Source organism: Tamandua tetradactyla, chromosome 6, assembly GCF_023851605.1.
Source record: "Tamandua tetradactyla isolate mTamTet1 chromosome 6, mTamTet1.pri, whole genome shotgun sequence".
NCBI lineage: Eukaryota > Metazoa > Chordata > Mammalia > Pilosa > Myrmecophagidae > Tamandua > Tamandua tetradactyla.
The window spans coordinates 6,913,950-6,938,547 of record NC_135332.1 but is presented as its reverse complement, the minus strand read 5'-3'; the positions used below and the strand labels follow the sequence as shown (position 1 = coordinate 6,938,547).

At 36.4% G+C, this 24,598-nt stretch overlaps 1 protein-coding gene across 4 annotated transcripts in view; it reads right to left on the bottom strand.

Moving 5' to 3' along the window:
• Positions 1 to 24,598, bottom strand: part of HELZ (helicase with zinc finger) — a 268,807-nt gene that overhangs the window by 109,094 nt on the left and 135,115 nt on the right. For all 4 annotated transcript variants that reach the window (XM_077163622.1, XM_077163623.1, XM_077163625.1 and 1 more), the window contains 3 exons: positions 9,026 to 9,209; positions 7,709 to 7,937; positions 1,283 to 1,490 (listed from right to left, as the gene is read on the bottom strand). In XM_077163622.1, the coding sequence (XP_077019737.1) occupies positions 1,283 to 1,490; positions 7,709 to 7,937; positions 9,026 to 9,209 (621 nt within the window). The remainder of the gene's footprint in view (positions 1 to 1,282; positions 1,491 to 7,708; positions 7,938 to 9,025; positions 9,210 to 24,598) is intronic.

Below are 24,598 nucleotides of genomic sequence, written 5' to 3'. Positions count from 1 at the left end.
TAATTTTCACGTCTCCCCAATCTCCCACGTCTGTTTCACCTAGGGGACTCCTAGATGTGATCGCCTCTGTGGAAACTTCCTTGAATCTACCTATTTCCTGTAATCACCATCCCTCTACCACCTCACCCCAACCCCAGCGCCTGCTACAGGAGAATTTAAGGGCTCTTTTGCTTCTTTAGGACCTATCATAACATCTGGCACATAGAAGAAACTTAACTTTGATAAGTGAATTGATCATTAATTTATTAATAATTTAAGCTATAGAAATCTAGGCAATTTGTTCTGCAGAATGCCTAATGCCTTAATAGTGTCAGATCATTAAAGCATTATTGTACATGAAGTCCATTTTTATGAAACTAAGAATATGCAACAGTAAATTAACAATAGAAAGTACCTCTCTTCTTGGCTTTAATCCTTACCTAAAAGATTTTCAAAATATTAAACCATTAACTATTGAGTTTACATTACAGTTTACATTTTTGAAAGTCCAAAACTGACATAGCCTTGATTCATGTCAATAAGTTTAATACCACACTGGTGACTATGAACACAAAAACAACTGAAACAAATACTAAACATGCCATTCTCATAACTTCCTTTTCTAGATGATAAATGCAAGCATTTTCCCCCAGGCACCCTAGCAAATAAGCCAGCTGTCTCTGTCCAAAATAACTATAGTTCAAAAGTAGAAATGGCCTTGATTCCCCTCCTTTATGCCATCTGACAGGACTACTACTTTTACAACTAATATAGGTCAAAACTGATTAAAATAAACTTCAAAAAGTTGGCCAAATGTTCTCACTGCTTCAAATTCCACTTTAAATTAATGGGCCATCAATAAAGGACCTTAATTATTTTCATTACAGAATTGTTATTATATCATTATTCTTTGCATATAATATGCTTTAGAGCATGTTTTTCATAAGATACCAACTTTAAAACTGCTTTGTTTTATTCATATCTCACTAAAACAAGTCTCTTAGTAAGAGTGGACTGGGAGGTTATTATGTGAAGGATACCAGGAGCAACCACTACTTAAAAACTTTTTGAGGATGATTACGACGTTAAACATGGCTAAACATCACAGTGTATTTTCACTTACATATCCAAATCTAGACAAATTCCTTGCTGAAACTGTGCTTATCACCAAATGTAAACTTCAATTTCAATACTTAAAAATAACTTGCAAAAAAAAAAAGTAACTTGCAGCCCAATAAAGCTTCGACACTTCTATGCTGTTCTCTACCTTTAACCACTTCAGCTACATTAACTGAGACTTTACCTTGGGTGGCGATTGTTGTTGTTTGTTGCTATTTCCTCCAGAATGCTGCAGTCTTAGAGCCCGGGGGATAAATTCAGGTGCCAGTGGATTTAACACATATGTCTTCTTTAGTTCTAAAGCCTCTAACTGAGCTTTGATCTGTTCAAAAGTGATTCCATGTAGGCTATTATTTTCATGACATATGGCAATAAATCGCTCCCAAAATTTCCTACAGAAAAAACATTTAAAAGATCAGTTTACAATTTCAGTAGATAAGATCATGGGTATCAACACAAGCAACTAAAGAAAAATCTGAATCGCCCACCCTACCCCCCAAATACTTAAATTCTGAACTAAGTCATGCCTAATATTATAATACACACAAATTAGACTCAATTAATTTTGGCAGATCAGTACAAGCAACAGGGCCCATGTTCAACTATGTACACTAATCTAGAATAGCATTTTTTGATATCCATATATTAAGTAAGGATTTGAAAACTGACAACCCATTTTACAGAAGATTTATTATTTCTAGGTATACTCTTTCTAGGCATATATCTGTATGTATTTTAAAGATCAGTATGAATAATGGGCCCAAAGTAGCCTGGGTCATCCTGAAATGGTTAAGCCAATCCAGGACATAAATTTGAGCCACAAAGTAGATAATCCCCATGAGGATCATTAAGAAATAACTAGCGATAACTAGGTTTTTCTCTTAACAGATACTTATCACAAGTACAACTTATAACACTAAGTTAAGAGTTAAAGCAACTATGAAAAATATAGAAAGTTGGAATGCTAATTTTAATATTGATTATTCATTGCCTAATCAAATTAATATACATTAACAGATAAAATTACATTCAAAACTTGTTGTAGTTGCACACTGTTGCTCCTGACGGTTTAAAAACTGATCTCCAAATATTTAAAATATTAAATATATACTACGAAAGACAACAATATAAAGTTTTTAAATTTTAAATGACTTTTACAAATATGCATACCCATGTTTAATATCAGATTCAAAGACTGTTTATTATCTATAAAAGTTAAGTGATCTGGTTTCTTCCCAAGTTGGTATCCTTGTGTCCAGGTGGACAGCTGGTAATCAAGATGGCTTCAAGAAGCATAAATGAAAGGCTTATATTATAAAAGTTAGTTTATGAATGGGAATTTGGTTATTAATATATTCATAAAACTTTTGTAGAATTTAATTTTCAACACGTTTCTCTTTTATATGTCTTCTACCATCTTTTCTAGTTTTGAAAGATGAGTTTACGAAATGGTCCAGAAAAAATTTATGTAAACAACAGGAGAAGTAAAAACACTATAAAATAGTAAATATGTATTTCTGACCATAAGACATAAAAGCTAACAAGATAGTCATTCAGTTACAGGAAGAGTGCACATGCACACTGAAAAGCTGCCCTTTATTTTTGTGGTTCAAAACACTTCTGTGTGAATATATCTCAATAAAATTACACTCAGGAAAAAAAAAAGAAAGAACCCTTTTGAAGGAATTACACTTTTTCTCTTAATTTGGTAGCCAAGGAAGGATTATCTCTATGCAGCACTCAGTATCTAAAATCCATAAACTTTCCCCACCTTCTGATAAAAATAGCTACAGTACTCAACTGTATGAAGATTTATGCTATATTCAAAAGAAAGTTTTTTTATTCCAACTGATAAACTCTCAATTTCATTAAACATCATTTCTTATTTCTCTTGAAATTTAAGACAAAGGAAAGCAACAAAGACAATGAATTGGCTTTTATTATATCTAACTTAGTTTTTCATGTCAATTTCTTAAAACATATTTTCATTTCCAGTTTACCTAGACAAAATGCTAGAACATGCTCTATTTTAAAACTGCCTTTTAAAATGCTATACCCTGCTCCTATACATCCCTCACAACCTCAAATACATTGCCCAGTATTTGAAGTACCATTCAGTTAAGGAGCACCTTCAAACAACCTCATACATCAAAAGAAGCTGGTAGCTTAATGACAATTTTGGTGTACAAGACCCTGGGGACTCAAAGGAATAGCGTTCATGCTAAAGAACACCATTTCAGAAATAACATCAAAAGAAGCTGGTAGCTCAATGACAATTTTGGTGTACAAGACCCTGGGAACTCAAAGGAATAGCGTTCATGCTAAAGAACACCATTTCAGAAATAACGTTAAACACCTACTATAAGTTAATTAAGCTAAACTAGTTCCAAAAGTAACCTGAAATTTACATTAAAATCTGACATTTTTTGATTGCCCCATTGCTATAGCAAAACGGTCAAGGATCATGGATTCCTAAAACCAGACTCACTGGGTTGCCGTCCTGACTGTCATTCAGTAGCTAATTACTTAAGCAAATTACTTAAATTCTCTGTACTTCAGTTTCCTTATGTGCAAAGTGGGGTACAAACAAGTATTATTACACTTTATTATTAAAATACTTTTATTTCTCATTTTAAACTTACAAAGAAAAGTTGTTTTTCCTTCAAAAATTCTTATTTTTAGAACTAAAGATTTTCCTTTTTTCTTTTAGTGAAGGCCTTTCAAAAGACTATTCACACTGCCCTTGAGCTCTCTGATACCTTACTGAAGTATTATACATGGTATTCAAGGCATTTCTGAATATACATAAATGGAAAAAAGCACCTGGGAGTTTCAACTATATACAGAATGAGGATAAGAACTCATCACTAAGGTTATTTAAAGGCATCATTAATTCTCAGTATCCACTTCTAAATGAAACTGAGAGGTTAAGGGAACTATGTGTATCTGCCTCTTCACTGTAATATAATTTTAGGTATTTCAAAGGACAAAACCTTACTTTTAATCACTGTGTGAACATAAAGTTTAGGTTTGTTTTTATGTTAACCTTGCTTCTAGGATCACCGATAAAACACTTGGCATTCTCAGGCCATAAGATTTTAGTATGAGTGTGTAAGTGTGTCTGTGTGCCTTTGTACAAGTATACAGACAGGCACGTAGACACACATCACCACACAAATATGAAATACGTTGGTTTGGAGAAACATTGACTCCCTCAGTACACCTTATCATTCCGTACAGATTTAAACATGCATATTCTTCACTTCCTGGGAAAGACAAGGTAACCCAGAAAGAACAGGAGGGGTTTTGAAGTCAATCTAACCTCTGTGTGAGAGAACCACTTACTAGTTATGTGACCTTGGGCAATAAATTAACCTCTCTGAATCCAGCTGCCTATTTAAAATGCAAATAATATATCCACATTGCAGGGCTGTTGGGGATAAATGAATGAGGCAATGTGTGCAAAGCACTTAAGCCAACACCTGGCACAGAGAAAGCTGCCAATAAACAGAAGCCACTATATTAATATTTGTTGGGTTGGGAAGGTGGTGTTCACTACATTCATTTCAGGTTAATAGAAAAATTCTGTTAAAAATACCTTACAACAAAAAGAATATGTAGCTGGCTGACTTCTAGACTGGCAATTATTCCCTAAAAATGCAACTGGTATTTGAGAATATCATTTTCGTTTTTTGTAGATATCAAATAAAGAAAAAAAAGTCCTGATGAATTAATTCAAACGAATTAATTGAATTCATTTGTTGAATTCAAATGAATTCAACAAATTCATTCTCCATTATTGTAGAACCTAGAATCACATTAAGTCCTTCAGATTTTCTAGTATTGTGAGATTAAATTAATTTCTAATGAAATAAGGTATTCATATGCTTTATCAGTTCACAGTTTAGAACCATGATTAAAATGGCCAAATAACACAGATAATTAAAATTTCCAATCAGCTATGAGACATATGATTTTCTTTCCCTATGATATATTTATCTCCCTGAAAACATTTTGCTCAATTTATAAATTAATTTGCAGCCCTTAACAACACCTGAGTGGTAAGGAAAAAATCACCAGGAAAGCCAGCTTGAAGTTGAAAATTAGCTATGGGTAACTCTGACAGCATGGCCTCAGAAAGAATTATTTACCTAATTGCTCTGAGAAAGTAATGATTTATGGTCAGAGAAGAGGTAAAAAATGTTAATCTCATTCATTTCACAATATAATATGATTATACAGAATGAGGAGACAATTAAAAAATATATTTGGGTTGGTAAATGTTTGGAGTTATTTATAAGAAGCCAAAACTAATGTGGCTCAAGGTTATCCTCGTACTTATGCTACCAATAGTTTCTTGGTTTCAATGTATATTATCCTATTTTATATATGTTTTAATATATAAAACTCTAATCAAACTGAATGTGCGCTCTCATTAATCAAATGATAAATATAAAGAAAAATGGTAAAATACACAGCAATATTCTAACCAAATAGAGTTCTAATGAATAGTAGTAAGACAACTAAAGTTAAATTCTCAGCAAGGAAGGCAAATTAGTAGACTTGTTAGCATACTAGTTCTATTTATTTGTAACTTGGACTTAACATATTTTCCTTCCCCAATTTTTTGTCATTAGTTCCTAAATATGAATGGAAGTCTATTTTAAAAATACAAAAAAATTTACAAGAAAAAGTTATTTTAAGTATATAAAATTAAGGGTATTTTACAACAGAATTGTTTAGCTATAAACAAATCATGGGCCCCTCAAGTTTTGTTTTTATAAAGAAAAAGTTTTTCATAACACAACCATAAATTAATATTCTACTTGATTCCTTTGTTAATGGCTTTCCTCTATAAAAGATAACTTCTTTTGGGGTCTTAAATCCTAACACATGACGGTTATTCATAAAGGTCCCAAATAGTTTCCCTTTCCATAGAAGATTTTTTTCCTGCTAAAACATGAAAGCAGATAATAAAATGCTGCCATATATATTTTGCAATAGAGAACTTAGTTTAAAAGAGGCCACTTCTTCACAGACTTGTCTACTTTAATTCTAACATATCAAAAAGAAATAATTACCGAAGACATTTGGGGACTGTCTATAACTCTTTCTATTGATTCTGAACTCACTCTGACAGGTACTAGAATACCTCTTTCTTTTCTGAGTATCATCACTCTAAATTTCTGTTCAACTGCTGGACTGTTAATGCTATTGTACTTTTTCAGTACTACAAAGGCCAAGTCTTAGAATACTGGCTTCATAAGGTTAAAATTCCAATTAATTGGTTTAAGTAACAAGTGTTATCAAGAGAAACTTGTTCCTGTTTATATTTTAACCACACTTCAGTAGAAATAGTTTCTTAAGATTAAAATCTGATGAATACTAACAATGCTATCCAAAGACAGGTAATGATCACTTCTAACTCCCCAAATTTTAAGATTCTTTGGATTAACTAGATATAAAGAAACATTTACAACAAAAAAGCCTTCAGAGAAAATGACTAGAGGAGGAAACTAATAAAAAAAGGAGAGCCAAAGCAACAATGGAGGAAGAAAAAGTAAAGCATCTATATAAAATTTAGTCTCCACTCAAGATACACGTGGACATGAGACTGCCTCTGGGCCCTTGCACTATCTGGTCCCTCTTCCTGAAGCATTTTTACCTCAGATACCTACATAGCTCACTCCAAACCTCTAATGTCAGCTTTTTCATGAGGCCCTATTAAAATTTAAAATTACAAGCCAGCCCCATCATTCCTCATCCTTCTTACAACGTTCTAGTTTTTTTCATTGAACTTACCTCCTAAAATACCAAATGTTATAGTTTGCTAGGCTGCATGAAGCAGACATCATAAAATGCGTTGGCTTTAATGATGGGAAATTAATTATTAGCCTACAAGCCTAGACTTTTGAGGCTGAGAAAAATGTCCAAATCAATATATCATCAAAGCGATGCTTTCTGCCTGAAGACCAGCTATGGCAATCCTTTGCTCTTCTGATAGCAAGGCCCTTCATGGCATCTGCCAGTCTCTGCCTTGTTGATTTCAGCTTCTTGCTATTCTGGCTTTCTCTAGCTTCGTCTGAATTTCATTTTCTTACAAAGGACTCCATAGGAGGATTAAGACCTACCTTAACTGAAGTAACCTCATCAAAAGGTCTTACTTATGATAGGTTTACACCGACAGGAATGGATAAGCTTAAGACCATGATTTTCTGGGGGTCCATACAGTTCCAAACCACCACACCATCTAATTTACTTCTTTTGTTTTTTGTCAGTCTCCCTCTTTCTTCCCCACTAAAATGAAAGCCTTTTTTTTAAATCTATTATGTTCACTGATGTATCAGCACTGGCTAGAAAAGTGTTTTGTATACAGTAGGCACTCGGGTAATATTTGCTTGAATGATGAATGAGTGAATGAATAGATAAATGAATAAAATACAATTATGCTTATAATGAACAGAGCCAAGGCAATATACTTCAGTGTTCTCACTGGATATCGGGTAAGACTAATCTGATCTCAATTAAGCAAACAGAAAAATGTACAGAAAGGGACGCAAATCATTTTACATTTCCCATTTTACTGTTTCCATCAGTAACATGTAATTACCTGCATCTTCCAATAGAGCACAGAGCAATGGGATCACCCACCACAGCAACCAGGGATTGCGCTCTTGTGATGGCAGTATTGAGAAGCTTGTAGTTAGATAAAAACCCATAATCTAAGTCCTCTGTAGAATCTTCCAGCAGCTGCTCTTTCTTTTTAATTGGTGTCTGTTTATGTTTACAAGTATGCCTTGTACGGACTGTGCTAAGAAATAAAACCCTGAACTGCTTTCCTACAAAAAAAGGAGAAAATCAAAGACTTAAGATTGTAATTTTGAACCATTAATACAATAAAAGCACTGTATTTTTAAAAATTTTAGTGCTGGAGGCAACCATAGAGATCATCTAGTCGAACATCCAACCCAATACAAAGACCCCTTCCTTGAAGCAGGGTCATCTAGCGCAAACACAGCTGATTCCATAAGGCTTCCTGCTTCCTTATGGAGAACCTAGTTTGTACGTTTTTTCTTATGCTACTTCTTAGAGTAGCACATCTATTCTTATTCATAACAAACCTTTAATATTTGAAAACAGTTTTAATGTCTGTCCTTAGTCTTTTCTTCTTTAGGCCAAATAACCCGAGTTCTTTCAACTATTCCTGACTCCCACAGAAAGTTTCTAAATCATTAGCTATGCTAGGTCTCCTCTAGTGCTTTCCAGTTTACTACTAATGCTCCATCAAAGACGTACCACCAAAATTATGTGATCTAGAAAATACATTGTACAGTGAACTACTTTTTTCCAAGATTTAGATATTATATTACTTTTACTACTGCATATTACCATGAAATCTAAGATTATATACTGCTTTTTTTTAGCACTCACATCAAGCATTGCTCTATACTTCTAAAAACATACATTTTATAATAATTATTTACATGAAGACAGTTTAAAAGAGGGAAACCTACAGATGAAAAACACAAACTTTTAAAAATGCATTTAAACAGAATTTGCATGGCAGGTACAAGTTTTAAAAAAATCTTCGTGAACAAATTAGTCCATAGATACAACAAAACTACATTATGTGTTGTATGCTACTGTGATTGTAACTAGAGCATACAGATATTATACAGCATTTACATAATTAAGGTCATTGAAAAAGTCTATTTATTTATACACCTTTTATTTGAACATATAAATTTAATAAAAGTATAAACAAGCTTAACCTTTAATTGCAAAATTTCACATTAAAGCACTTGATAGGAAATCAATATATAACTGCATCTCCTGAAAAGAGATCTTTAGAATTCAAAATCAAATTTAAACACACTTTAAAGAAATAACCATTTGAATTACTTAATTCATTTCAATTAATACTTACCTTGAACATTTAGCACCCTTTCAACATTAACATCAGATAATCTCTTTTTTCGAAGTTCAGCACGTATCCTAAACACTTGGTCAGCATATGGAGTCACCACACCAATACTGCCATCATCTAACTTCCCCCATGCTACTGGCCACTTCCTTCTTAACTCTTCTACACGTTCCACCACTTCAAATACCTTTAAACAAACACATGTCCACACATATTAAAGTTATTCCCAAGGTCTGGAGAAAAGAATTGGTAAGTGAAATGGATGTACAAAGGATCTTATTTTAGCAAATGTCATTATAAAAACTATATCAAAATAGGAAGAATGGTTTGCTGATGTAAATTCAATGAGAATAAAACATTTTTATTTACATTTAGAACAATGAAATTCTATGACAATGCAGCCAGTGAAAACATGAAGATTAGAAGCAATGTAATAAGCAATTAAACCCCATCCTTCACCCCCCTTTGTAAACGCAAACAGGCTCAAGTTACCGTGTAGGGAAGAAGCAGGGATGTGGTCATGAAACTAGCAGTCCCATCAAGTGAAAGAGGAAGCAAGTCCCCATTTTCTCAGTCCACTCTCTCCAGCTCAGAAACTAACCAACCAATTAGGAGATTCCTGGAATCAGTACCTCTTTTAAGTTTCAGAAGCACAAAACTTAGCATTGTTCTTCCCGACACTGATATAACTAAACACAGCAGACAACAGCCATGAATTGGCACCAAATGATAGGTGAGACTAGGACAAATCTGGATCAGAAAGAGACTTCCAGAACTCCGAGCATTCTAGCTGGGCAAGCTTGTCCAAGCTATTTCATTAACCTCACAATAAAGTAACCCTACATTTTATGAAATTGAAATTTTTGGAAGCACTTACTGGGTTATGGTAGGGTATTTTGCTGTAGTTTGACCTATTTTAATTCAATGAATTAAGCAAACAGTTTCCATGTTTGGAACAGTAGAGGACAGAAATATTTGTCCACTAAAGATTACTATTTAGAAAACAGATTTCATATATAAATATACATATATATGGCAAGGCCAAGAGAGAGTCAAAAAGATTCTAGGAATGTATAGAGGAAGGAGAAATCTAAAAATATGTCTTTAAAATACATTATTTATTCACTTATTATTTATTAATAATATCTATTTGAACATATAATATTAAAAACACTTAATAAAATTTGACAGTTTTCAGTCCTTTCAAGAACACAGGATTATTGGTCAGGATTTATTCCCACTCTCTGATATATATTCAATGAATGTTGGAGATAAAGACTCCAATCATCCTATTGTTACGATGATAGAACAAGTACATTAAACATAGAGAATATTCAAGGATTCTGAAAAGCAAACCCGACTAAAGTATGGTAAGGCTGCGTCTACTGCAATAAAGTATATAAACAGCTGTTTTTATCTCTATGATTAGATATGGTAGTAGATCAAAGTTGAACATCACACACACACAGAGTTCCTACCACTAGGCAACACATAATCATTTTTCCACCTTATCCCTGTTTATACCCTTATATTTTAGGCAGCATAGCAATGTATTGAAATACAAATAATTGGAATGATGAGATAAGGAGCTTGATGAAAATACTCTCCCAAACGGACATCTATTAAGTTAGTCAAAATTGGCAAAGACAATCATTCAAAGTCTATGGAGACTGATGAAAGGACTTACAAGAAACTGAGAAGCATTCATTCAACAAAATCTACAGAAACAAGAACTGTGGTAGGTCACGGCATCTGAAATAGGCATTGGACCCATGCCCCCACAACACTGCTTATAGCACTGTTTTAGCAGGTTTTGGCAGCAGGTGTGTCAGACCCCAGCTTCCCAGAGTAGATTTAGGCAGCTGGTAAACATCAAGAAATCTTGATGGGATTTAGTTCCAAGATGGGGGTTTAGTGAGGTGTGGAATTTAGTCTGTCCTCCAGAATAGCTAGTAAATAGCCAGGAACAGTACAGAATTGCTGGGGCCACATCAGTGACTGGACACACAATGTACAGTACTCTGGACAAGCTAGACCAGCTGCAATTGGGTACAGGACTACACATCCCCCAAGGAGGCTGGCGTGGAGGCGAAAGGAAAGAGACTTTACTAGCAGTGGGGGTTAACCTCAAACAAGCTCCACTTGCCGAATTAACTAACAAATTCTTACTACCCAGCTCAGATAAACCTCAAATAAGACCTAAAGGTACGAGGAGCTTTCTATGTGCCCCACAGCACAGAGGGGGCAGGGCTGAGAGAAAAAAAGGAGGTTTTTTTTTGGATTGGACAGCATAAAATACTTGAAAAGGGGGCAAGCCTAAAAAAAGTGGGGGGGGGGGGACACACAGAACCTGGAGATACACAGAGCAACATACCAACTTAAGCTCTTGATTAACAAACCCAAGGAACAGCGCTCCTGCTCCAAAAATAATTTTGTTTAGTTTTGTTTTGTTTCTATTTAACTGCTTTTTAGATAGAACTGCAAGGACTCTCAGGCTCCAACTGCCCCAGGCACAGGCAAATTAAGCTTGTATGAGAGACAAAAAGGCTGGTCAGTTGAAAGGAATTGATTCCCTAGAGGCTGTGCCTTCCCAAGGATAGGGGTGGGGCCTGGCAGGTGGAATCCCTCCCTCAAGGAATTCAGACCCCAGGGACTGTAAAACTGAAGCAATTAAAGCCAGTCTACCACCTTTCCTCTGTCTCAACCATGCCCCCAGCTTGGAGAGTCTGCTGAAGTTAAAGGCATTACACCACTTTATACTTGTGGGAAACTACAGGAAGACAAGGACCGCATACTGGGCAGGACAGGAAAAGCATAGAATCTAGCGGCTTCATAGGAAAGTCTTTCAACCTGCTGGGACTCACCCTCAGGGAAAACTGATGCAGGTGACTCTTTCCTCCTAAGAAGAAGCCAGCCTGGTCTGGGAAAATCTGACTGGGGTCTATAATATCTAAGTAGACCCTCCTAAGGAAAAAAAAAAACCAAAAAAACAGCTCCATATAAGCAGGGCTAGAAATGGGAAAACAAGAACTGAAGAATTCTGATCAGTTAAACTAAACTTAGCTAGAGGTCTAGAATAAGCTGAACTGAATGTCAAAGAACAGATAGAGAACAAAGCCATTCAGCAAGAAAATTCTAGGTAAAACAGTGAAAACAATCTCCAGAATAAATTAATTAAGGAAATCAAATGCCCATATGCCAGCAAAAAATAACAAGTCATACTAGGAAAATTGAAGATATGGCCCAGTCAAAGGAACAAACCAATAATTCAAATGAGATACAGGAGTTGAAACAACTAATTCAGGATGTTCAAACAGACATGGAAAATCACATCAAAAATCAAATCAATGAGTTAAGAGAGGAAATAAAGAAGGCATTGGGCAAACAAAAAGAAGAAACAAGAAGTTTGAAAAAATAAACCACAGAACTAATGGGAATGAAAGGTACAGTAGAAGAGATGAAAAAAACAATGGAAACCTACAATGTTAGATTTCAAAAGGCAGAAGATAGGATTAGTGGACTGGAGGACGGGACATCTGAAATCCAACAAGCAAAAGAAAATATAGGGAAAATAATGGAAAAATACAAGTAAGGAATTGAGTAACAACATGAAGCGTGCAAATATATGTGTTGTGGGTGTCCCAGAAGGAGAAGGGAAGGGAAAAGGAGGAGAAAGACTAACAGAGGAAATTATCACTGAAAATTTCCCATGTCTTAGGAAAGACATAAAATTACAGATCCAAGAAGTGCAGTGAACCCCAAATAGAATAAATCCAAACATACTCCAAGACACTTAATATTCAGAATGTCAGGTGTCAAAGAGAGAGAATTTTGAAAGCAGCAAGAGAAAAGCAATCCAGCACATGCAAGGGAAGCTCAATAAGACTATGTGCAGATTTCTCAACAGAACAATTGGAGGCAAGACAGTGGTATGATATATTTAAGATTCTAAAAGAGAAAAACTGCCAACCAAGAATTCTATATCCAGCAAAATTGTCCTTCAAAAATGAGGGAGAAATTTAAACATTTTCAGGCAAAAATCACTGAGAGAATTAATGGCCAAGAGATCAGCTCTGCAAAAAATACTAAAGGGAACACTAGAGGGAGACAGGAAAAGACAGGAGAGAGAGGTGTGGAGAAGAGTGTAGAAGTGAAGACTATTAGTAAAGGTAAAAAGAGAAAAAAAATTAGATATATAAAATTCAAAAGGCAAAATGGTAGAAGAAAGTATTGTCCTTACAGTAATAATACTAAATGTTAATGGATTAAACACCCCTATCAAAAGACACAGACTGGCAGAATGAATTAAAAAACAGGACCCATCTATATGATGTCTACAGGAGATGCATTTTAGACCCAAGGACAAATATAGGTTGAAAGTGAAAGGTTGGGAGAAGATGTTTCATGTAAACAACAATCAGAAAAGACCAGTAGTAGCTATACTAATATACAACAAATTAGACTTCAAATGCAAAAACAATTAAAACAGACAAAGGAGGACAATATGTATTAATAAAAGGAACAATTCAACAAGAAGACATAACAATCATCAATATTTATGCACCAAGCCAGAGTGCACCAAAATACATGAGGCAAACACTGAAAAGAGTAACAGACACATCTACAACAATAGCTGGAGACTTCTATTCCCAGCTCTCATCAATGGATACAACATCTAGACAGAGGATCAATAAACAAAGAATTTGAAAAACACAATAAAAGAACTAGATTTAACAGACATTTACAGAACATTACACCCCAAAAGAGCATAAACCACCTTTTTCTTAAGTACTCATGGATCATTCTCAAGGAGAGACAAATGAAGTCTCAATAAATTTAAAAAGACTGAAATCATACAAAACATTTTCTTGGATCATAAAGTAATGAAGTTGGAAATCAAACAGGCAGAGGACCAGAAAACTCACAAATAAATGGAGGCTCAGCAACACACTCTTAAACAACCAATGGGTTAAGGAAGAAATTACAAGAGAAATCAGTAAATATCTTGAGGCAAATGAAAATGAAAACACAACATATCAGAATTTATGGGATGCAGCAAAGACAGTGCTAAGAGGGAAATTTATTGCCTTAAATGCCTAGAGCAAAAATCAAGGAATTAACTGTTCACTTGGAAGAACAGCAAGTAAGCCCCAAAATAAGCAAAAGGAAATAAATAACAAATATTAGAGCAGAAATATAAGAAATTGAGAACATGAAAACAATCAAGAAAATCAATAAATTAAAAGTTACTTTTTTTGAGAAAATCAACAAAATTGATGGACCCTTAGCAAGGCTGACAAAAAGGAAAAGAGAGAGGATGGCAAATAAATAAAATCAGAAATGGAAGAGGAGACATAACAACTGACCCAGCAGAAATAAAGGAGGTAATGAGAGGATTCTATGAACAACTTTATGCTAATAACTAGACAATGTAGATAAAATGGACAACTTCCTAGAAAGGCATGAACAACCAACAATGACTCAAGAAGAAACTAGGTGACCTTAACAAACCAATCACAAGTAAAGAAATTGAATCAGTCATCAAGAAGCTCCCAAAAAAGAAAAGTCCAGGATTAGGTGATTTCACATGTGCATTCTACCAAGCATTCAAGAAAGAATTAGTACCAATCATGCTCAAACTCTTCAAAAAAACTGAAGAGGAGAGAAGCCTACCTAACTCATTCTTTGAAGCCAACATCACCCTCATACCAAAACCAGGAGAGATACTACAAGAAAAAAAATTACAGACCAATCGCTCTAATGAATGTAGATGCAAAATCCTCAACAAAATTCTTGCAAATCGAATCCAGCAGCACATTACAAGAGTTATACACCATGACCAAGTGGGATTTATTCCAGGTATGCAAGGATGCTTCGACATAAGAAAATCAATTAATGCAATATACCATATCAACAAATCAAAGCAGAAAAACCACATGATCATCTTGATTGATGCATAAAAGGCATTTCATAAAATTGAACATCCTTTCTTGATGAAAACACTGCAAAAGGACAGGAACAGAAGGTAATTTCCTCAACATGATAAAGGGAATATATGAAAAACCCATAGCTAACACCATCCTTAATGGGGAAAGACTGAAAACTTTCCCCCTAAGATCAGGAACAAGACAAGCATGTCCACTGTCACTACTGTTATTCAATGTTGTGTTGGAAGTTCTAGTCAGAACAATTAGAGAAGAAAAAGAAATACAAGGCATCAAAATTGGAAAGGAAGACGTAAAACTCTCACTGTTCGCAGATGATATGATACTATATGTCAAAAACCCCGAAAAATCCACAGCAAAACTACTAGAGCTAAAAAATGAGTACAGTAAAGTGGCAAGTTACAAGATCAACATTTAAAAATCTGTAGTGTTTCTATACACTAGTAATGAACAATCTGAGGGGGGAATCAAGAAAAAAATTTCATTTACAATTGCAATCAAAAGGATAAAATATTTAGGAACAGATTTCATTAAGACACTAAAGACCTATACAAAGAAAACTACAAGAAATTGCTAAAAGAAATAACAAAACACCTAAATAAATGGAAACGCATACTGTGTTCATGGATTGTAAGATTAAATATAGTTAAGATGTTTGTTCTAGCTTGCTAGCTGCTGTAATGCAATATACCAGGAACAGAATGCCTTTTAAAAGGGAAATTAAATAAGTTGCTAGTTTACAGTTCTAAGGCTGAGACAATGTCCCAATTAAAGCAAGTCGACAGAAATGTCCAATCAAAGGCATCCAGAGAAAGATACCTTGGTTCAAGAAGGCCAGTGAAGTTCAAGGTTCCTCTCTCAAGCGAGAAGGCAAATGGAGAACATAGTGAGGGCTTCTCTCTTGGCTGAAAAGGCACATGGTGAACACGGTGTCATCTGCTAGCTTTCTCTCCTGGCTTCCTGTTTCATGAAGCTCCCCGGGAGGCATTTTCCTTCTTCATCTCCAAAGGTCGCTGGCTCGTGGACTCTCTGCTTTGGGGTGCTGCAGCATTCTCTGCTCTCTCCGAATCTCCCATTCTCCAAAATGTTCCCTCTTTTATAGGACTTGAGAAACTAAAGACCCACCAAAATGGGTGGAGACACGCCTCTACCTAATCCAGTTTAACCACCACTCTTGATTAAATCACATCTCCAGGGAGATGATCTACTTACAGTTTCAAACATACAATACTGAACAGGGAGTAGAAGAAATGGCTGCCTTTATAAAATGGGAGTAGGATTAAAACATGGCTTTTCTAGGGTACATACATCATTTCAAACCAGCACATTCTACCCTTTGGACCCTAAAAAAGACATGTTTTCCCCATATACAAAATACATTCATTCCATAACAATATCAGAGAACCTTAAACCATTTCAGTAACATTACAAATACAATACAATGTTAAAACCAGTACAAAATCTCAATGTTAGTTGCAAGCATGGTCTGTTCTAAGGCAAAATTATCCTCTGGCTTTAGACCTTTGAAAACTCATAACAAGTTATTTGCTGTCAACACACAAAGGAGGAACAGTCATGGGATATATATGCCCATTTCCATAGGGAGGAAGGAACACAGGGGTCATCAGACCCATACAGTTTCGAAAACCTTCAAGGTAAAGTCCGTTAGATTTCAAAGTCTAAGAGTCATTTATCTTTGGGACTTCTGAAAGTGGCAGTCCCACCCCTACCTAACGCCTACACAGAGGCCTGCCTCTCTCCAAAAGCAACCTTGGGGGACATTGGGGACACCACCTTTTTCTCAGCGCCACTCTCTCCAAGCATTGGGGCTGCACCCAGGCTCTCTGCCATCTCCAGGGCACACACTCAACCCCACCATGTGGTGGCAGCCAGGTTCTCCCCAAACCCCAAACAATGTGCTTCACCCTCTCCAAGTCCTGAGGCAGCATGACTCTTCCATTGCAATGAGATGGAAAGCCCATCCTCTGTCTTTGGGGCAAACTCACCCTCTCCACAGGCTTGCATGGATCCGCTCTCCTGGCCCGAGGCTTCTCGACTTCAGACCTCAGCCTCCATGGTTTTGCCTCTGAAGCTATTTTTCCTCCAATGTGTCCCTTCTCTGAACCCCCCATCCAGACTAGCAGCGGCTCTGTTTATACAGGTCCCACAGCACTCTCGTTGACTTTCTATGCAATAGCCTTGGATTATGCCCATCAGACAAAGAGTTTCCACAAATCCTTTCTGGATAACTCGATGTCCGATCCTGGCTTTCTCTGAAAATGGCTGGCTGGTTCCATGTTTGGTTAAATCCTCACACAGGGCACTATTCTCTGGGGTCTCCCTTTCTGGAAGCCCAGAATTTTCCAGGACATCAATTTCTGGTTTCTTTGTACTCAAGAGTTCAGTTTTCAGCTTCTCTCTCTCCTGTCACATTTCACTATAAGCTGTGAGGAGAAACCAGGCTGCACTTTTGACATTTAATTTGGAGATCTCTTCTGCTAAATATCCAAGTTCATGGCTTTTAGAATCTGCCTTCCAGCCAAAGCCACTAGTCAATTTTGCCAGATTATCTGCCATGTTAAAACAAGGATTGCCTTGCTTCCAGTCTGTAATGACACATGTCTCATTTCTGTCTAGAGCTTAGTCACAGGTTGCTTAGTCACAGAGTCCACATTTCTACCGATGGTCTCTTCAAAGCACTTTAGGCCTTCTCTATCAAGCTCCTTACAACTCCTCCAAAATATTCCCCTTATTCATTTAAAAAGCCGTTCCAACATGTTTGGTATTTGCAAACTGAAGCAGCAGGACCCCACTCCTAGTACCAAAATCTGTTCTAGTTTGCCAGCTGCTGGAATGCAATATACCAATATACCGGGAACAGAATGGCTTTTTAAAACGGGAATTTAATAAATTGCTAGTTTACAGTTCTAAGGCTGAGACAATGTCCCAATTAAAGCAAGTCTACACAAATGTCCAATCAAAGGCATCCAGAGAAAGATACCTTGGTTCAAGAAGGCCAATGAAGTTCAAGGTTTCTCTCTCAAGTGAGAAGGCACATGGCAGACATAGTGAGGGTTTCTTCCTCAGCTGAAAGGGCACATGGCGAACACAGCGTCATCTGCTAGCTTTCTCTCCTGGCTTCCTGTTTCATGAAGCTCCCTGGGAGGCGGGCTTCTTTTCTTCTTCATCTCCAAAGGTTACTGGCTCATGGACTCTGCTTCATGGTGCTGCAGCATTCTCTGCTCTCTCCGAATCTCCCGCTTTCTCCAAAATGTTTCCTCTTTTATAGGACTTTAGAAACTAAAGAAGACCCACCAAAATGGGTGGAGACATGCCTCTTTCTAATCCACCTTAACAACTACTCTTGATCAAATCACACCTCCAGGGAGATGATCTAATTACAGTTTCAAATATTCGAAACTGAATAGGGATTAGAAGAAACGGCTGCCTTTACAAAATGGGATTAAGATTAAAACATGGCTTTTCTAGGGTACATACATCATTTCAAACCAGCATAATGAATTCTACCTAAATTGATTTATAGATTCAATGCAATGCCAATTAAAATCCCAACAACTTACTTTGCAGAAACAGAAAACCCAATAAACCAAATTTATTTGGACAGGCAGTGTGCCCCAAATAGCTAAAAATATCTTGAGAAAGAAAAAAGAAGTCAAAGGTCTTCCAAGTCTACTTAAAATTTAGGCCTAAGAGTCACCCCCAAGAGAGCCTCTTTTGTTGCTCAGATGTGGCCTCTCTCTCCAGCCAACTCGACGAGCAGTCTCACCACCCTCCCCCTCTCTGCGTGGGACATGACTCCCAGGGGTGTGGACCTTCCTGGCAACGTGGGACAGAGATCCTGAAATGAGCTGAGACTGAGCATCAAGGGATTGAGAAAAACCCTAGAATGAGCTGAGAATTAACATCAAGGGATTGAGAGAACCTTCTCGACCAAAGGGGGAAGACTGAAATGATACTAAGTGTCAATGGCTGAGAGATTCCAAACAGAGTTGAGAGGTTATCCTGGAGGTTATTCTTATGCATTAAGTAGATATCACCCTGTTGTTCAAGATGTAGTGGAGAGACTGGAGGGAACTGCCTGAAAACGTAGTGCTGTGTTCCAGTAGCCATGTTTCTTGATGATGATTGAACAATGATATAGCTTTCACAATGAGACTCTGTGAATGTGAAAACCTTGTGTCTGATGCTCCTTTTAACTACTGTATCAACAGAAGAGTAGAACATATGGAATAAAAATAAATAATAGGGGGAACAAATGTTAAAACAAATTCAGTTTGAAATGCTAGTGGTAAAAAAAAGGTCTCCCACTACCTGACTTTAAGGCGTTTTACCATATTATGAAGCTACAGTGGTCAAAACAGCATGGTACTGGCATAAAGATAGATATAATGTTTCTGGCATAATAGCCAGAAACAAAAGGATAAATATTGCATGGTCACATGATATGAACTAACATTAATGTGTGAACTTAGAAATTTATTCTTATGCATTATATAGATTTTAGTTTATGGTGTATTAGAGTAGCTAGAGGGAAGTACCTGAATCTGCAGAGCTGTGTTCCAGTAGCCATGTTTCTTGAAGATGATTGTATAATGATATAGCTTTTACAATGTGTCTCTGTGATAGTGAAAAAAAAGAATTCTTCGTGTATTCTGGAATGCATCCTCTATTAGAAATATGATTTGCAAATAATTTCTTCCAGAGAATGCTGGGTTTTTTTGGAATGATGTTAACAATGAGCCTTGTTTAATGTTTTTAAATTTGCCATTTAAAAACATGGAATTGAATATAGTGTTCAGATATAGACCCTCTCACTTTGGACAACTGATCTTTGATAAGACAGTCAAGCCAACTCACCTGGGACAGAACAGTCTCTTCAATAAATGGTGCCTAGAGAACTAGATATCCACATGAAAGAGGATCCATATCTCATACCCTATACAAAAATTAACTCAAAATGGATCAAAGACTTAAACACTAGATCTAAGACCATTAGAAAAAATGGTCTTATAATGGCCTTTCTTTTAGAAGAAAATGTAGAGAAATATCTTATAAAACTTGTAACAGGAGGTGGTTTCCTAGATCTTATGCCCAAAGCAAGACGTAAAGAAGGAATAAATATTTAAATGGGAACTCCTCAAAATTAAACCCTTTTGGGCATCATAGAACTTTGAAAAGCAGCTTACACAATGGGAGAAAATATTTGGAACTCACATATGAAGTAAGGATCTAGTATCCAGAATACATAAAGAGATTGTTCAAATCAACAACAAAAAGACAAACAACCCAATTACAAAATGGGCAAAAGACATGAGCAGACACTTCTCAGAAGAAGAAACACAAATGGCTAAAAGACACATGAAAAGATGCTCAACTTTACTGGTTATTAGGGAAATGCAAATCAAAACCACAGTGAGATATCATCTCACACCCACCAGAATGGTCATGATCGAGAAAGCAGAAAACAACAAGTGCTGAAGAGAATGAAAGAGGCACACTTATCCACTGCTGGTGGGAATGTAAAATGGTACAACTGCTGTGGAAGGCAGTTTGGTGGTTCCTCAGGAAGCTAAGAACAGAATTGCCATATGATCCAGCAGTACCATTGCTAAGTATCTATTCAGAGGACAAGAGGGCAAGAACACAAGCAAACATTTCCACACCAATGTTTACAGCAACATTATTTACAATTGCCAAGAGACAGAAACAGCTCAAATGTCCATCAACAGACGAGTGGCTAAACAAGGTATGGTGTATACATACAATGGAACATTACGCAGCTGTAAGACAGAATAAAGTCATGAAGCATGTAACAATGTGGATGAACCTTGAGGACATTATGCTTAGTGAAATTAGCCAGAAACAAAAGGATAAATATTGCATGGTCACATGATATGAACTAACATTAATGTGTGAACTTAGAGAATTTATTCTTATGCATTAAATAGATTTTAGTTTATGGTGTATTAGAGTAGCTAGAGGGAAGTACCTGAATCTGCAGAGCTGTGTTCCAGTAGCCATGTTTCTTGAAGATGATTGTATAATGATATAGCTTTTACAATGTGTCTGTGTGATAGTGAAAAAAAAGAATTCTTCGTGTATTCTGGAATGCATCCTCTATTAGAAATATGATTTGCAAATAATTTCTTCCAGAGAATGCTGGGTTTTTTTGGAATGATGTTAACAATGAGCCTTGTTTAATGTTTTTAAATTTGCCATGGAACATTTTTTTAGAGGGTTGGAATAAACCGTCTTTTATTCCAACTTTGAATCTTCTGCTCTTAAAAAAAAAAAGAGAGAGATCTTAATAATTTCTTTTTTTTTTTTTTCCTTTTTATTTCTTTTTCTGGAGTGATACAAATGTTCCAAAAATGATCATGGAGAAGAATACACAACTACGTGATGATATTGTGAGCCACTGATTGTATAATATGGTTGACTGTATGTGTATGGATATTTCTCAACAAAAATATTAAAAAAGAAAAAAGACCCCATTTTATATAGCTCTATGCTATAGAAGGCCTATATTGAGCAGTTGGGGACAGTCAGGAGGTTCCCTTACCCTAACTCCTGCTACACAGGGAGGATCTATCTGACTGGGATAGCAGGTGAAGACTGAGTCTCCCTCTCCCAAACTCTGTTGCAGAATAGCTATCCCAATGGGTTTGGCAGTTGAGTGACAGCTCTCATTTTCCTCAACTTCCTAGGGTGAAAGACCTATACCAGGTCAATTATGATAACCAATGAGCATCAGCAGATCCCATTTTTCCTGGCTCTGGGAAGATCCCCACTGAATAGTGGCAGCAGCTGGACAATAGCTCCTGAATGGCAGCTCCAGATCCCCACCACACATGACATTCACAGAGCTCCTGCTCTACAGGGACTATCCAGGTGGGGAGTTCAGTGAAGAACAAGTTCCCCATCTTCCCCCAGCAACTATCTCATAAATTCTACCCAGGGGAGGGTTGAAGGAAGCCTCAAAAACCTGGCAAAACTCTGCCTCTGCCAAGGAGCTCAACTTCAGTTGGATCAAACTATAGAGAAAATTATGCTGCAGAAAATTATATATATTTAAAAAAAAAAAGAGCAACCAGCTAGCAATTAGCAAAGGATGACATCTGGGTGTGGTACCAATAGAGACATACCAGGCAAATCTTAATGGGGAAAGAAATTCCCGGGTAAAACCACAGGCACCCTGTTGATTAAGAAGACTAGGGGCATTCCCAAGGCTTCACCCCCCAAGAAACAGTATCAGAAGCCACACACTGTGGAGGAAATAAATGTCAACAAATTAGTCCAGCAAAGATACAAAACAAATAAGCAAACAGCAAGCTTCCCAGGAAGCAATAAGCTCCCCAGGGAGGGAAGAATCAACCGGACTTGCTATTAAATATTATCTAAAAGATCCTTATTGCAACAAAAAACTGATGAGACATGAAAAAGAATAAGAAAGTGTGATCCTCATAGAAACTGCCTTTGAGGGGTCCCAAATACTGGAATTTTGGCACAAAAGACTTCAAAGCAGTTTTATAAATATGCTCAAAGATCTAAAGGAAACCATACTTAAAGAACTAAAGGAAGGTTTAATGGCAGTATTTCAGGAAATAGAGAAAATAGATAAAGAAATAGATATTATAAAAAAAAAAAAACCTAAATGGAAATTTTGGAGTTGAAAGGTAAAAAAGACAAAAATGAAAAATTCACCAGAGGGTGAACTGTGAAAAACATAGGCGATAGAACAGGAAAAAAAAAAGCAAAAGGCAGAGTTAACTTCAACAATATCAACAGTAACAAAAATCAGTGATATGCTGTACACAGAGACACACTTTAGATTAAAAGATACAAACAGGATGAAGCAAAAGGCTGAAAAAATATATACCAAGCAAACAGTGAGTATAGCAAGCTGGAGTGGTTATACTAATACCAGACCAAACAGACTTTAAAACAATCAAAACATGTTACTAGAAATAAAGAGGGACATTTTATAATAATAAAAACGCCAATCAGTCAGGGAGAAATAACAATTAAAAACACCTAAACACACCTAACAACAGAGTTCCAAAATACATGAGGCAAAATACACGAGACAAAAGCTATGTTCTTCTCAGAACACAGTTGCTACTCTTCTATGCCACAGGTCCTACCACGCATGATGGGTTTATTTTTGATATTGGTATAATCTTCCATAACTCTCATATATCACTATCTTCACTATCTTCAGGTTATTTCTTCACTATATATCACTATCTTCAGGTATTTCTTCCATAGCTCATCGCTTCAGAATGAATTTCTCAAGGCTAAGAATCACATCTTGATGCTATTTAATATTCTGCTTTTATTCAACTCAGTATTATAATAAGACTACTTCTTTATTATGGAATATGAATTCATAATCAAGAAAAAAATGGATGGGGACATTGAGGGACACATAATGAGTTGAATAAACCTTTGGGGTAATCTGTTGTGCAAAATAAGCCAGAAACAAAAGAACAAATATGCTAAGGTCTCTCTCAGAAAAGACATAAGAAAATGGGAGCCTAAATTGTGGGCCATTATTACAGCCACATTTGGTTCTGAGACACTGAGTTGTATCTGTATTAGCATGTATTTCCCTGGAACTCTGAGTAGCTCTGTGACACCTAGGACCCAGAACTGGAAAGCTACAGCCCTGAAAGTTAGCATAGCTAGAAGCAAAAACCTAAAATTGTGAAACTGCAACCCATGTCAAAGTCTGAAATATGTTCTACACCTAATTGTGGTGCTGTGCTAGGAAATGTATAGCTTTCTTTGCCTTGTATATGTTATATTTTATAATAAAAATGTTAATTAAAAAAAAACTTATAGCAATTGAAAGTCAGCATTGCTACGTATAGCAACTGTTAACAAAACCAAAAAAGAGATCAGGCTTCAATTAAAGATAAGAACAAAACCAACTGGATCAGGACTAAGGTGAATCAGAATAGGGGTAAGGAGGACATTGTATCTCAGAACTTCACCTACTCTATGAGACCAAATGATAAGAGGTTTATTTTGTCCAACACCTAAATTTTCTGTAGCACATAATTTAACTTAACCCATCTGGATAGCTCATTTAAACGACTGAAACACATGGAGCCCAGAATGGAAATGAGGGCTTGTAATTCTAAATAACTTAAGGTAATACCTGGATACATCCCAGAGTATGGTGAGCAGATAAGTAAGAAGTATTAGCTAAGTCCCTTCAGGGATGGAAAAAGAAATATGAAACTATTAAACTTTACCACCAGGGAAAAAACCCTAGTACTGTCTCAAACATTAGGGACTCCAAATCAACAGGCCAAACTCTTAATCTTGACGCTTGCTCTTTTGAAGCTTATTGCTATAGCAGAGAACCTAGACCTACCTATAGTTATGCCTAAAGGTTGCTTCCAGAAAACCTCTTGTTGCTTAGATGTGGCCTCTGTCTCTCTCTATGCCCAACTCCGCAAGCAAAATCACTGCCCTCCCCACTATGTGGGACATGACATCCAGGAGTGAAAGTCTCCCTGGCAACGTGAGATATGAATCCCAGGGAGGAGCCATGGGATCAACCACGCCTTCCTGACCAAAAGGGGGGAAAGGAATGTAACAA